This window comes from Camelina sativa, chromosome 9, assembly GCF_030686135.1.
Source record: "Camelina sativa cultivar CO46 ecotype springtype chromosome 9, ASM3068613v1".
In the NCBI taxonomy this organism is placed as follows: Eukaryota; Viridiplantae; Streptophyta; class Magnoliopsida; order Brassicales; family Brassicaceae; genus Camelina; species Camelina sativa.
In genome coordinates, this window is record NC_141888.1 from 42,649,609 (window position 1) to 42,664,328 (window position 14,720).

Genomic DNA, 14,720 nt, shown 5'->3' on the forward strand with positions numbered 1-14,720 from the left:
TTAAACAAGCAAGAAAAGAGACAACTTCATGGGATCTAGCTAGTATAATAGAAAACCGTATTATGTGTTTCAAATCTACTAAGAAAAGAGTCTAACTTTTTCATGGATCGGATAATGAACCTTTTCGTTAAACAAGCAAGAAAAAAGACAACTTCATGAGATCTAGCTAGTATAATAGAAAACCCTTATAAGTGCTTCAAATCTAGTAAAAAAGGAACCAACTTTCATGGAATCTAGTGATTAGGAAACAGTAAGCTTCAAATTAAGTAAGAAAAAGAGGCAACTTTTTATGCAAAGTAGGCAATAGAAACCTTTAGACTCCAAATCTAAGTTAAAAAGAGGCAACTTTTTATGGAAAGTGGGCGCAATAGAAACCCTGAGACTTCAAATCAGGTAAAACAAGAGCATGCTTTCATGGAAAATGATAGTTTGTAAAGGACACATGAAGGAATTTTATGCTGAGCAAAAAAAAAAAAAAAAAAGTGGGAAAAGACCAGAAGAAACAAGACGATAAAGAAAGAGCATACCAGAGAAAAATTGAGAAAAACCCTAGAGAAGAGAGAGTGGTACTGGATCTTGTGTCCTCTAAAGTAACCAAATGGTGAAGATATTTTTAATGGCTCATGAATTAAATAATTGTTTTTTTTTTTTTTTTTGTTTGGGTTTGTTGATAGAAACTATAAAGTAACAGCAAAACATCCAAAAAAAAAGATTGTTGTGCAAAATAGAATATAAAGAAGAAAAAAAACACCAATATTCCATTGCATCCTATTTATTCTTATTGTTTTGCCATTTTTATTTGATCGTTGTTTTCTTTTTCTTTGGTAAGTTTAATATTCTTTTTGTCACTCATATACTTAATATATATTTATTTATTTGACTGCAACATACTCTAATACAATATTTAAATAGCATTTTTTTTTTATCAACGACTACAACACAACAGAGTAAATAGTTTTGTTGTTTTGTCACATTTCAATCATAATAAACAATATTAACGTAAGATATTTCGGTCTATATATTGTTTTTCTTTATTCTTTATTAATTAGCTCTGAGTTGGCTTCCTTACATGTTATGGGAGATATGGAAGAAATGTCAGAAAAAAAACAAAAAGGTTTTACGGAAATCACATCACACCATATTACTATGCCTTACATAAACTTAGCTACCCATTTTTGTAGAGGCCCACTCAAAAATTTACAGTTCCTTGTTATATGCATGACTCACACTGATCAAAACAATGACGGTCGATGGATTGACGAATAGCAAAAGTTGGATCTGAGTAAAATAAGAAAAAGCTACTACTATTAAGTATTAACCGTTGGTTTATTTTGTTTTCTCTTTTTGATGTTTTGATCATTGATGACGAGTCATAATTTATGACCGTTAGTTTGAAATCCTGATCTTTTTAAGCATTGTTAGAAACTTATCCAATTTATCTTATTGTAAATATAATTCTATTTATATATATTTTTTTTAAACGAATAAATAATAGACTTTTTGGGGTCCTGATAATATGGTATGGAAGAAAATGCATTATCATTTCTCAATATATTTAATAAAACTAAAACCCTAATAATAACGGATTACATAGAAATCCTAGCTTAATTGACATTCCATATATAAAATAGCAGTTGGTAATGTCGTAATTAATTTCTTGGGACCAATACGAGGTTGGTAATGTCGTAATACTGTATAACGTAAAATATAGAGATCCGGATTCGTCCGATAAACAAATAATGTGACCCCACAAGATCGCTTGATAGAAATGTCCACTGGTTGTCATTACAAGATCGCTTGATAAAAATATTCAATACAAATAGTTGTGTTTTTCTGTTATCCTTACTGTTTGTCTTCTTTTTTAAAAAAAAATATAAAAATTCAATAATTCATAAAAAAATTTGTCAACTTATTTTAAAAATATTCAAACCACTTATTTAAAAACCGTATTCGGCACATTCTAAATCATGTAGCATTTCGCTTAACTATTTAAGTCGTCCTAGGATAAAGCATAAAGGCATGATTTAGTATCAGGAAGAAAAGAACTTTAAAAGTATTCATGAGAATCATGACTACGTATATGTACGTAGTAGAATGAAAATTAATCGTTACATATTGTTTACATAAGAAAAAGATCGTAATTAACTTCAAAATATTTCATTACTCTAACTATCACGACGTACGTTGGTTAGAAAAGCCATTATATTTTCTATTTTTGGTCTTGTAAAGATGTTGCACTTACCTTTAGATTTCAATTTTCTTTCAAGTTGCTTCCATGTAACGCCCATTGAAACACAAAAACCTCCAAAAAGAGTTTGTTATTATTATTTGGCAAAGAGCAAAAAAAAAAAAGAACCAACATACTTTAATAAGACGACTAATATATTCAAAATATACCTCAAATATATCCTTTTATTTATCGTTGTTTTTAATGATTTTTATTAAAAATAGTTTTTTTTTTAACAATACTAATAATTAAACCGTAGCCCAATACACAATACACATGATATTTCAACGGTATTCATTCTTCGTTATAAATTAATGAGGTTAATTATACTCAGATTTGCAGAAATAATGATGGAGTTGACATATTTAACACGCAACTGTGACATCTCAAAGCATCTTTCTTATCTTTATGTTGACAATATTACTCATACAACAATGCCTTTCAATTTATCCTCCTTTATTTTAATCCTACGTACATATATAATTTTTTTTGTTTACTTAACAAAAAGTAATCCAAATTTAACATGCAGTTTTACATTTACCATCCAAATTTTCAACAATATTTATAATAAAATGTTACTTCAGTACAAAATTGGACTACGTACGTATAATCTGTCTTTTCATAAAGAAATTATCCAATTGTCATCATATTTTAAATTTTATGTACAAACTGAAATAGAAATGTCATGCCAATGAATATGATCTCCAGCTCTATGAAGAATTGAGGATAATAAAATTCTATGTTTTCTTTTTAAAGAAAACCAGACTCAAATGATCATACGTGTGTTAGCAAAACATTACTATGTGTCAAGATCCACTAGCACCATTGAGAAGAAGAAGAAGAAGAAAAATTCAAAGCTTACTAAAAAAGGTCATGCTTTGGTGAAATGGTAGTAAATAGTAAATAGTAAATGATAAGGTCCTCTTTTTGTTTTGTTTTATTATATCGTGGGCTCCAACAAAAGACAGGTCGTTGCTTGTCAAGGTTGAAGAGAAGAAAAAAGATTTTGCCTAGAATATCATTTGACCATCATAAAAGACTGACCATATCAAAAATTCAAAAGTCACATGCTCTCTCATACACATATTAAAAAAAAAGAAAATGACAAGTTGTTTCCCTCTATATAGAAAGGAGAGCGTGTAAATCAACCATCCATTACAGTGTCACAATCATACATACATTAATGGGTGCAATGCAATGATCACAAGCATATTCTAATTCATTTATGTTACATGGCTTCGTTTATTTATGCGTGTTTTGTATCTTCGGTCGATATATTCATCTGACCAACTAAATTTAACTATCAAACACACGGAGTTAAATTAACCATACATTAATGGGAGCGTGTAAATCAACCATACATTATTAATGGGAGCACAACCAAAATTGAGCATTTTTTTTTTTGGATAAAGTACCAAAATTGAGCATTACGTGAACCAAACTCAAATTCATTATTGTGACATGGCTTCGTTTATTAATTAGTTTTAGTATATTCGGCCAATAAATTCATCTGACCAAATATAAACGTTATACAAGTTTAATCGTCATGAGGCACACAGAGTTAAATTCGTATTAATTTTTTTTTAGTAAGGCCACATTGCAAATATAAATATAATGTTAGTATTTGGCCAAATAAAATGTATACTCATGATTTGCTTTTTTTTCTTTTTCTTCACTCATAAAAAAACTAGAACCGCGTGTGAGCCATGGATATCAAATGACGCTTAGCCAAATGTTTGTTACTGTTCAGTGATCATTCTTTTTTAATGTTATATGGTTTTCTTATGTCAAAATTATCATTGATTATTATTAATATCTTTTTTTAGAAGAAGAAATGTTTCTTTAGGATCATCTCTCGGGAAACAAATACAACAAAACGCGTATTATTTGGTTCGCATTAATGAAGGAAGATTCAAGCGGATCCACAAAATTATAGAAATACACATCCAAGTGGAGTTTTGATCAAGAGGCGACACGTGTACCACTCATCATTATAATTCTCGTACTACATGGGACAGAAGCTGTAGCTACATGAAACAGTTTTGATCTAGGCACATGATGTTGTCTACGCGCTTACGTCAGATGGGTTTTTAAAAACGGGGATAAGTTTTTTGGGCTTTGATCCAATAATACTTACTACTCATCATCAAGTAAAAGTTGAAGAAAGAAAAACTTAAAATCAAAACATCCTCAAGAGTAATTAATTGTTATATAATCAAACAAAAAACCAATCAGAGCTGATTAATCGATCATATAACTTGAATAAGTAGTAGTAATTAATTAGTAACAGCTGTCAGCTGATGTGAGTATGTTGAGAGGGTCCAAATAAAAAATGAAACTAGTAAACTACAGTGGATTCCGATGGGGTTTTATAGTTTATAAACTATAAAATTATGAGACCAATTTACATTCGAAAGAGAAACTGAGGGACTTGTGTACAATTATAATTAATTAATGGGATGCGACAATATACTCGGCAAATTAAGGGAGATATGTGATTTGGGTTATCTCGAGGGTTCCAGAAGCAAAAAAAAAGAGGGGGGAAAATTGGAAATTAGGGTTTCTTCAAGACAAAGGCAATAACTTTGATCCATGGAGGAGGTTGACATAGACGGTATGAATCCAAATTTTTTTTTTTGATTAAGCTTTAGGGTTCCGTGTGTTTAGTCGCAATCGGCCGTTCGAATCCATTATTGTTGTGTATAGTGCCATGACTCTGATAAAAGCTTTTTGTCTCTCAGGTAGGTCTGGATTGCTGGGACCTGTGTCTCTGAGTTATGAGTTTGGTTCTTTTCCTAGGTATCTGATTCCTCCGCATATTCGATGGGACGAGAAGAAAGAGCCCAAGTACACGACACTGCAAGAGTTTTTTTTTGATAAAAAGACAAGTCCGGAAGAGCAAGGTTCTGCTTCTTCTTCTTCTTCTCTTTCAGTTCTCATCACTTCCATTTGTTGAGATGTTTGAGTAGTCGACTTTATGTGTTGTTGTAACTAGGGATTCGACATCGATTTCACACAGTTCCGCTCTGTATGGTTGATTTAGACAGTACCAAGTTTGCTTTGGCCCCAGAGACCACTAGAGAGTTACTCAAGAGGCTGTCTCAAAAATCCCTTAACAAGTACAACAGTGAATGGGTCTGCTTTTTTTAACTCCTCTTTTGTCTTTGCCCTTGTTTATGGATAGATAGATTAATACTAGTTAGTTTGATCTCTCTGCTGACCAAAATTTTGGCCTCCTACTTTGTATTCTATGTTTGATCTCTCTGCTGACCAAAATTTGACCAATTCGTAGAGATAAGTTGTTCTTATCTACAAAAATTAATCATCACTATGCTCACCATTGACCAATTTATAGGGGGGTGTGAGTGTCGAATTAAAAACTTTCGAGGAAAAAAACAAAGAATAGAAACATTAGAATAGAGGAACATCCAATGCAATTAACGCTAGTTTCTTTACTTCAAAGTTAGGGTTTCGTTTATGGTATCAACATAAAGAGCGATGGCGGATGATTTTCCAGGTACGAATCCAAGTTCTAGATTTTAAGAATATATCGACGTATCAAATCCCTAATTTCGGTGTCTGGTCTCAGATTGGACTATTGAAGACGTATCTCCATATATAAAGTATGAGGCTGGATCTGTTCCTGAGTATGCGTTTATTCCGTGTATAAGACGCAGTGAGGATGAAGGGCCTGATCAAATTCTCACGCCTGACGAAGAGTTACGCCTCATGACAAAACAAGTCACGGAGACACAGGTGATCTCTTTGAGAAATTAATTGTTTTGATGATGTTCATTTGTCCATTCTTAATTTGGTAATCTAGCTAGTGTTTTATTCTTGGGTATCATCTTGTGATTTGTAGGGTTTCGACATGGATTTCAAGCAGTTCCATTGCATTTTTAATTACCTGCCTCTTGATTTCAATGAAAACGATTTCGTCATGGAACCAGAAACCTCCCGAGAGTTAATGGACAGGCTGTCTCGTGGAGCCCTTGAGGGTTACAATGAAAGAGAGGTCAAAATTATAGTCTTATATTTCTTCTTCAAAGTTCTCTCATTATGTACACTAATTACTATAAGATGTTGTACTTATTTGTGGATTTGTCTACAGAATACAAGATATGGATTTGTCAAGGTTATCAAAGCCAATCTTTACACCACTGCTACTACTGCCGTAATGTACTTCATTACCTTTGAAGGTAAGGATCCTTCCTATGATCAGCCAAGAGGATTCCGAGCTAAAGTCTGCTATTTTTATCATGAACCGCCCAAGTACATCTCTTGCAATCTGATACCTGAGACAAAAGGTACTCTTTTCTTTCCCCCAAAGTAATTTAGCTTATGATTTATATTCTAGAGTATGACTTGTGTGCTCAATCTAGGGTCTCTCTTTTCTGTTGAGCTCAATTTGAAATTGGTTGTAATTGATATTGTGCCATACTTGTTTGGATTGTTTTGGCAGTTCACTCCATTGAAGCTGCGGAGAAAGAAGGTGCCAAGAAACCAAGGTATATGAAATATATACATCTTTTTTACTTTCATGAATCTTTTCATTTTTGTTGATTTCCGATGATTCTTGTTTCTAAAATTTTTTTTCCAATGTTTCTTTGTATTTTGATTGATATATCCTCAGATTAACAGAGGAGCTAGCTAGTGTATAATACTGGTTCGGTGGTGTGAGACGCAAGCACCGATGTGATAATATAGTTGACCGTGTCTAGTTAGATAACGAGAGCTAGTCAGCTAGGTAGACAAGACATTCTGGAACGAACTGAACATTAAAAGAAGCATGTATACCAAAGAAGACGATGACGAAATGTATAATTAAAGGGCCAAACTCTGATGATGCTCAAATTTAAGTATTTCCGTTATCAAATATCTCAAATTCATATGATTAGATGTTCCTTTTCTTCTTAAAACAAAAACAAGAATTGTAACTAAGACAGAAAAAAATTTCACAGCACGAACAGTATATCGTAACTGTGTGTCTATTGCACAAGGGGACCGTGTCAGCATATTATTAGTTAACTTTTTTTTTCAGATTTTTTTATTTAAATTTATAATAATATTAAAACAAAACTAATTAAAATACATTATATTAAGAAACCATGTGCTGATGGTCTTAGTAAGTCTCTTAATTAATTTATGCTTTTTGTGAAAGCCTTATTCTTCTCTGTTTCTTTCTTCCCCAAATTCAGAATCAAATTGTTACCATTTTCACGATCGCAGAGTATTTAGGGTTAATCTCCACCTTCATCGCTAATCTCTTAGCCTAATCATGATAAGGATCAACGAAGGTACATAAAAAAGCTCTGCTTTTGAATCCCTAATTCTCTGTTATTTATTATTATTTTCCTGAAGATTCGTCTCTGTTTTTTTGATACAGAGCCACAGATTGATGACGATCAAGTCAAAAACCTTGAAAACGATGATGAAGAAGATGATGATGAAGATGATCAGTATGAGTATGGAGATGGGTTTTTAGTTGATAGTTCCGATGATGGAGAAGACGAAGAAGAAGAAGAAGAAGAAGAAGAGAGGCCATGTACTGAGAAAAAGAGTGGAAATAGAAGGAAGAAAGACCAAGACTTTAGCCTTCACGAAGATGATTACCTTCTTCTAGAAGACAACAACGTCAGTTTCCAAAGAAAAAAGTATAAACGTTTGAAGAAATCTACAGAGGAAGAGTATAACATCAACGATGATGATGATGATGATTTGAGTCACTTCATTGTAGATGAAGATAGTCATGGTGCTCGTGGAATATGGAAGATTAAGCAAGGAGCTGACTCGAACGCTTTACGGTACGCTAATGATTTGTTTGGTGATCCTGAAGAACTGTTGAAACTTAGGAGAAAGGATTTGGCGTATAACGAAAAGATAGAAAGAAAGATAGAAGATGAGTTTGAACCAATGGTTCTCTGTGAGAAGTATATGACAGAGAGAGATGATGAAATTAGGAAGCTTGATGTTCCTGAGAGAATGCAGATATCTGAAGAAGCCTTTGGAGTTGCTCATGTGGATGAAAGTAGCATTGAAGAAGAGAGTCATTGGATTTATGCTCGGTTGGTTCAAGAACGAGGTCCGTGTTGTTTGGTTAACAAAGATGACATTGTTAGATTTTTGGAGCTGTATCATGTGCAGAAGCTGGAGATACCGTTTATAGCTATGTACCGGAAGGATCAGTGTCGGAGTTTATTGGACTGTTCTGATGATGGTGATGATCATGTTGATAAGAAGCTTGAGACCAAGTGGCATAAAGTCTTGTGGATGATTCAAGATTTGGATAGAAAGTGGCTTCTTCTGCGGAAACGAAAAATGGCTTTGTTTGGTTACTATACAAAACGTTTTGAAGAAGAAACCTGCAGGTCTGATCTGAATAAGAGTCTTTTTGAATCGGTTATCAAGTCCCTTGAAGCGGCTGATACAGAGAGAGAAGTGGATGATGTAGACTCAAAGTTCAACTTGCATTTTCCTCATCGTGAGATCGATGAAGAAGGACAGTACAAGAGGCCTAATAGGAAATCACAATATAACATCTGCAGCAAATTTGGGATCCGGGAATTTGCAAACAAAAGTTTGGTTATAGCGCTGAGCAGTTGGGACTCGCGTTGTCTCTTGAGAAAGTTCTTGTTGATGATCTTGAAGATGCAAAGGAAACACCAGAGGATATGGCATTGAATTATGTGTGTGCAATGTTTGAAGATCCTCAAGCTGTTCTTAAAGGCGCAAGACATGTGGCTGCGATCGAGATAAGCTGTGAGGTATTGATCAAAAAGTATGTTCGAGGGATTTATATGGAGAATGCAGTAGTCTCAACAAGTCCAACACCAGATGGGAATGTGGTTATAGATTCTTTCCATCGGTTCTCTGCGGTTAAGTGGTTACGAGAAAAGCCTTTGAGGAAGTTTGAAGGTGTACAATGGCTTCTCATTCAGAAAGCAGAAGAGGAGAAGCTTCTTCAAGTAACTTTCAAGCTCCCAGAGAATCATATGAATAGGATCATTAGTGAATGCAGTGAACACTATCTAAGTGTTGGTGTTAGTAAGTATGCTCAAATCTGGAATGAGCAGAGGAAACTGATATTGGAAGATGCGGTTCACGGTTTTCTTTTGCCGTCGATGGAGAAAGAAGCAAGATCCTTGCTAACTAGCAGAGCTAAGACTCGGTTGCTTTCGGAGTATGGACAGGTTTTATGGAACAAAGTGTCTTCAGGGCCATACCAAAGGGATGATAAGGAAGCTGTGCCAAGGGTCTTGGCGTGTTGTTGGGGACCTGGAAATCCAGAGACTACATTTGTGATGCTGGATTCATCGGGAGAGCTTCTTGATGTGCTTTACGCGGGATCCTTGGCATTGCGACTTCCAGATGTAAATGACCAACAACGTAAAAAGAAGGAGCAAGATCGTCTTTCAAAGTTTATAACAGAACATCAACCGGATGTTGTGGCTTTAGGAGCTGTAAATATGAGTTGTTTACGTCTGAAGGATAAGATTTATGACGTAATATTCGAAATCGTGGAAGAACTAGCGTCTGATGTAATTAACGACGGGTTTCGTAATATTTCAGTGGTTTATGCGGATGAGTCTCTTCCTAGGCTATACGAAAACTCTAGAATCTCAAGTGAAGAACTACCTCAACAGCCAGGGATTGTGAAACGTGCAGTTGCTCTTGGACGTTATCTCCAGAATCCATTAGCAATGATCTCAACTTTATGCGGCCCATGTAAAGATATTTTGTCTTGGAAGCTTCATTCTTTGCAGGACTTTCTTGATCCAGATGAGAAGTATGAGATGGTTGAACAAGTTATGGTTGACATAACGAATCAAGTTGGAATCGACATTAATCTGGCTGCGAGCCATGAATGGCTTTTTTCTCCTTTACAGTTTGTTTCAGGGTTTGGCCCTAGGAAAGCTTCATCTTTGCAGAAGTCTCTTGTTAGAGCTGGTTCAGTATTTGTCCGAAAGGAACTGATAAATCATGGGGTTGGTAAAAAAGTATTTGTAAATGCAGCTGGTTTCTTGAGGATTCGTAGGAGCGGATCAGCTCGTAATAGCACCCAGTTTATTGATCTGTTGGATGATACTAGAATACATCCAGAGTCATACGGTCCTGCGCAGGAATTGGCGAAAGATGTTTATGCTCATGATGGTATCGTAAGACGTGGTGAGGATGATGCGATAGAGATGGCGATAGAGCATGTGAGAGATCAGCCAGCTTCTGTGAGAAGAATCGTTCTTGATGAGTATTTGAGAAGCAAGAACCAAGAGAATAAGAAGGAAACTTATAGTCTTATCATGAGAGAACTAAGCTGTGGTTTTCAGGATTGGCGGAGTCCGTTTAAAGAGGTTGATGTAGATGAAGTGTTTTATTTGTTGTCGGGTGAAACAAAAGAAACTATTAGTGAAGGGAGAATTGTGCAGGCCACTGTTCAGAAAGTGACAAGTGGTAAAGCCATATGTGCATTAGATTGTCGATTACCTGGGATTCTATTGAAGGAAGATTACTCAGATAATGGTAGAGATATTGTTGACTTGACGAACAAACTGTGTGAAGGCGATATAGTTACTTGCAAGATCAGATCAATTCAAAAGAATAGGTATCGTGTGCTCCTCGTCTGCAAAGAAAGCGAAATGAGAAAGAACAGGAATCTCGAGGATGTCGATGAGTATTACCACGAGGAGGAACCGAACAATGTCCTAGTAGAGAAAGAGAAAGTTTCTAAAGAAAAGATACAGTTTAAGTCTCGGATGATTGTTCATCCTCAGTTTCAGAACATCACCGCTGAGCAAGCAGCAGAGTATTTGTCTGATAAGAATATTGGAGAAAGCATTGTTCGTCCAAGCTCACGAGGACTGAATCATCTGACTTTGATGATCAAGATTTTTGATAACGTGTATGCTAACAAGGAGATAATCGAAGGTGACAAGGAGGGCAAGGACATAGTGAGCTTACAACGTATTGGTAAAACATTGAAAATTGGGAATGAAACCTTCGAGGATCTAGATGAGGTTCGTCTTTATTATACTCTTCTTATAAATTTCAGTTTTGATATATAAGTGAAAATACTTATACGTTTTAAAAGTTTTCAGGTAATGGATAGGTATGTTGATCCTTTGGTAACTCATCTTATGACAATGATCAACTACCGTAAATTTCAGACTGGGACAAAGTCGGAAATAGATGATATTCTTCGGGTTCAGAAGGGTGAAAATCCGAAAATGGTTGTTTACGGTTTCAGTGTATCGCATGAACATCCAGGGAGCTTCATACTGTCTTATATACGATCCGCAAATCCACACCACGAGTACATTGGTTTATACCCAAAGGGATTCAAGTTCAGGAAAAGAATGTTTGGGGATCTTGATAAGCTTGCTGCTTATTTCAAGAGGCATATTGATGATCCAGTCCATTACTATCAGTGAACTTGAAGGTAATATTTACTTGTGTGGATTCATGAATTGTTGTTCTTCTCTTTTACCTAAAGAAGTGTCTAGACTGATTGCTTTTTGTGCAAGAAACGCATATGTGAGAATAAAGGTTTCGGTTATTGGAACGTAATTAGGTCTGTCGTTTAGTAGAACTGTAAAAGTATTCAACTTATGTTTGTTGTCAAAAGTGATAAAGATCCTACAACAAACATGAAGAGACAAAATATTAATTTGATTAGCTCTGTTTTGTGAACAGAGTTTTTTTTTTTTTGTTTTTAATTCTAACGTCTCGGTTTTGTTTCATGGATATTGATTTTTTTTCTGCAGATTGATTTTAAGGTATGGCTTTATTGATGTTGGTTCGAAGCACAAAAACTACTACTTTATGCTATTTTAAACCATTCTATCAGTGATTTTATGTTTACAAATCATATTACGCCAATAAGACATCAGCTTATTGTTAATCTCTTTTCATCGCCATGCGTCAATTTGTTGTTTGTATAGCTCTAATTACTATCAACGAATATATAGTATTCAATTAGAAGATATATGCTATGTTTATTCCCCAATTTACTTTAGCGTACATCATTATTCAGAAGCTTGTTTGTCCTAATCCTAAAGATACAAACGTATAATTTATTTCATATTTTGGGGTCAAATATTTAATTTAATTATATTATAAAGAAGATGGTTGACAAAAAAACAAAATATTGTATACATATCAAGAAGATGGCAAGTGTTAGATTCAATTCAACTAATCCGGTAGAAAAAGTGAACAAATAAAAGATTTTTTGTAGCTAAAAATTATTTTGAAGACTTTAATGAAAAACATTGACTATTATAATAATATTATTATTATTATATTTTTAATTTCTAATAATAAATACATTTACACATAATTTCTTTCTCAGAATATATTTTTAGTTTTACTTTATATCCATTTATTCTTATTAGAAAGAAATCAATCAATTTATGAAAATTAAGAATTGAAAAAGACAAAAACTAGTTGAACAATTTGTAAAGTTTTTTTCTTTTTCACATTTATTATTTTCATTGCAATAAAGGTAATGTCCCATTTTAAAAGATTATGTCATAATGATTAGATTAGCATAGCAGCAAAGTCATACTGCTTTTCCTTTATGAATAAATATTTAATACCATAGGATTTATTATTATTATTATTATATTGTGATTAACAGTATTAATGAAAAACATATAAAAATATTGCTAGAAGAGGAAAACAATCTTAATAAATCAATTAAAAGAGATTAACATGTAATTTCCCATTAGTAAAGAAAATCACAATTCCTTAATGTGTGTAGTAGTAGCAGTAAATAAGATAACAACATCTATAAGACTGGTTTAACAATGTCATAATTTTGAAAATATTCAAGTTTGACCCGAATTTTTAATCATCTAATTAATCTTTTTTTTCAACAAAGCACAACTAATTTTCAATTACTCTAATTAAGGAAAAAAGAGCGTTAGTTACACGCTCCCACGCGCTACAGCCACGTTCTAAATTCCCAATATATATATATATATATATATTCATATTGTCGTGGTGAAAACGATCTTATTACAAATCAGACAAAAGCCTCCTCGCATCTCTCTCTCTCTCTCTCTTGGGATCTGAATCTTCACATTTTCTCTGAGAAAAAAACAAAAGGATCACAAAAGAAAAACAAAAAAAAATGCCTCATGGAACTCTTGAAGTCGTTCTTGTCAGCGCCAAAGGTCTCGAGGACGCTGATTTTTTGAGTAAGCCTCCCTCCTTTCGTCAAAATCTAATTATTATTTTTTTTCAGAAATTCTTAGTAGAACCCTTTTGAGTTTTGTTTGATGGGTTCTGTCTCAAATGTGTTGAATCTGTCAATGTATACACGTACGTGTTTAAATGTTTCGTCTTTAGGATCAAAAGATTCACAATTTCGAATAGTGGTGCCAATTAGATTTTGCTGACTTGGAAAGATCTGTGTGTACAAACATGTGATTTCATTTTAATGATTAGGCTTTCGATTTATATTTCAAAGATCTTTTGCTAATCCGGAATCATTTTATTCTAATGATCATCTAGTCTAATTGTGAAATCGATTTGCATAGTTGTTGACTTATTGTTTGGTTTGTGAACAGATAACATGGATCCTTATGTGCAACTCACTTGTCGGACTCAAGATCAGAAGAGCAGTGTTGCAACAGGTACGTTTTTCAATCAAGATCAATGGATCTCTTTATGTGTGTTTCAAGATTTGAGAAGAAAAAAAAAAATTGATTTTTTTTTGCAGGAATGGGGACAACTCCAGAATGGAATGAGACATTTATCTTCACTGTTTCTGAAGGAACAACAGAGTTAAAAGCAAAAATCTTTGACAAAGATGTCGGTACAGAGGATGATGCTGTTGGTGAAGCAACGTAAGCTCCTCAAAATTTTTAGTTTTGCTTAATGGAATTGGTGTTTTTATAGGTACATAGATTTGTGAGAACCTAATGATAAGGAGATTTTATGTATGTATTGAGAAAATGCAGTATCCCATTGGAGCCAGTATTCTTGGAAGGAGAGATCCCACCAACTGCATACAATGTGGTGAAAGATGAAGAGTTCAAAGGCGAGATTTGGGTTGCTCTTTCCTTCAAGCCCTCGGTATAAAAAAAATCATCTTTCATCGTTCTTGATTTGGTTTTTACAATGTTAACTAGTTGAATCTGAAGAGAAATATGTGTTCTTGACATCTTGTGATGGTGGTGTTTTGTTAGGAAAACCGAAGCAGGGGTATTGAAGAGGAGTCCTATGGAGGTTGGAAAAACTCTGAAGCATCATACTAAGAGAAGAGAAGAAACCAATGTTGTGTGTGTTACTTCTGTTTTTGATTTTTAATCTTGGGAAAATGATATATGTTAAGTTGTTGTTGTTTTATGTTCTTTGTGTTCGGATTGTTTTTAATGATTCAAAAAACTTGTGGGATTTTGATTCTTCTTCTTCTTCTTCTTCTTCTTCTTCTTGTCAAGCAAGAACTTGTTTTTTTGGTATTGTTTGTTTGTTTTCTCTGTGGTTGTTTCCTGAG

General features: G+C 34.0%; 3 protein-coding genes and 1 pseudogene across 4 annotated transcripts; all 4 read left to right on the top strand.

The window, feature by feature from the left end:
- Positions 1 to 4,790: 4,790 nt before the first annotated feature.
- On the top strand, positions 4,791 to 5,607 carry LOC147939409 (uncharacterized; annotated as a pseudogene). The gene is made up of 3 exons (XR_015567292.1): positions 4,791 to 4,841; positions 4,969 to 5,130; positions 5,223 to 5,607. The product of XR_015567292.1 is annotated as an uncharacterized LOC147939409 (transcript).
- A 9-nt stretch (positions 5,608 to 5,616) lies between these two features.
- LOC104714676 (uncharacterized) lies at positions 5,617 to 7,103 on the top strand. The gene is made up of 6 exons (XM_019229805.2): positions 5,617 to 5,744; positions 5,817 to 5,983; positions 6,090 to 6,242; positions 6,339 to 6,534; positions 6,690 to 6,735; positions 6,861 to 7,103. Exons 1-6 carry the CDS (start codon positions 5,726 to 5,728, stop codon positions 6,886 to 6,888), a joined length of 609 nt encoding a protein of 202 aa, XP_019085350.2. The 5' UTR covers positions 5,617 to 5,725; the 3' UTR covers positions 6,889 to 7,103.
- A 249-nt stretch (positions 7,104 to 7,352) lies between these two features.
- On the top strand, positions 7,353 to 12,227 carry LOC104714678 (transcription elongation factor SPT6-like). Its single transcript, XM_087467730.1, is given in 5 exon segments — positions 7,353 to 7,524; positions 7,614 to 8,800; positions 8,803 to 11,238; positions 11,320 to 11,660; positions 11,986 to 12,227. Coding segments are annotated over 4 exon segments (3,975 nt in total). The 5' UTR covers positions 7,353 to 7,505; the 3' UTR covers positions 11,653 to 11,660; positions 11,986 to 12,227.
- Positions 12,228 to 12,946: 719 nt separating this feature from the next.
- Positions 12,947 to 14,628, top strand: LOC104714679 (16 kDa phloem protein 2). Its single transcript, XM_010432111.3, has 5 exons — positions 12,947 to 13,419; positions 13,792 to 13,857; positions 13,944 to 14,070; positions 14,185 to 14,299; positions 14,413 to 14,628. Exons 1-5 carry the CDS (start codon positions 13,353 to 13,355, stop codon positions 14,479 to 14,481), a joined length of 444 nt encoding a protein of 147 aa, XP_010430413.1. The 5' UTR covers positions 12,947 to 13,352; the 3' UTR covers positions 14,482 to 14,628.
- Positions 14,629 to 14,720: the final 92 nt, after the last annotated feature.

Excerpts from the sequence above, each read along its gene's own strand:
- LOC104714676 (XM_019229805.2), top strand. Across the intron at positions 6,535-6,689 it reads TCTGATACCTGAGACAAAAG|TTCACTCCATTGAAGCTGCG; the intron begins GTACTCTTTTCT and ends TTGTTTTGGCAG. Across the intron at positions 6,736-6,860 it reads GAAGGTGCCAAGAAACCAAG|ATTAACAGAGGAGCTAGCTA; the intron begins GTATATGAAATA and ends ATATATCCTCAG.
- LOC104714679 (XM_010432111.3), top strand. The coding sequence starts at position 13,353 with ATGCCTCATGGAACTCTTGAAGTCGTTCTTGTCAGCGCCAAAGGTCTC. Across the intron at positions 13,420-13,791 it reads CGAGGACGCTGATTTTTTGA|ATAACATGGATCCTTATGTG; the intron begins GTAAGCCTCCCT and ends GTTTGTGAACAG. Across the intron at positions 13,858-13,943 it reads GAAGAGCAGTGTTGCAACAG|GAATGGGGACAACTCCAGAA; the intron begins GTACGTTTTTCA and ends TTTTTTTTGCAG.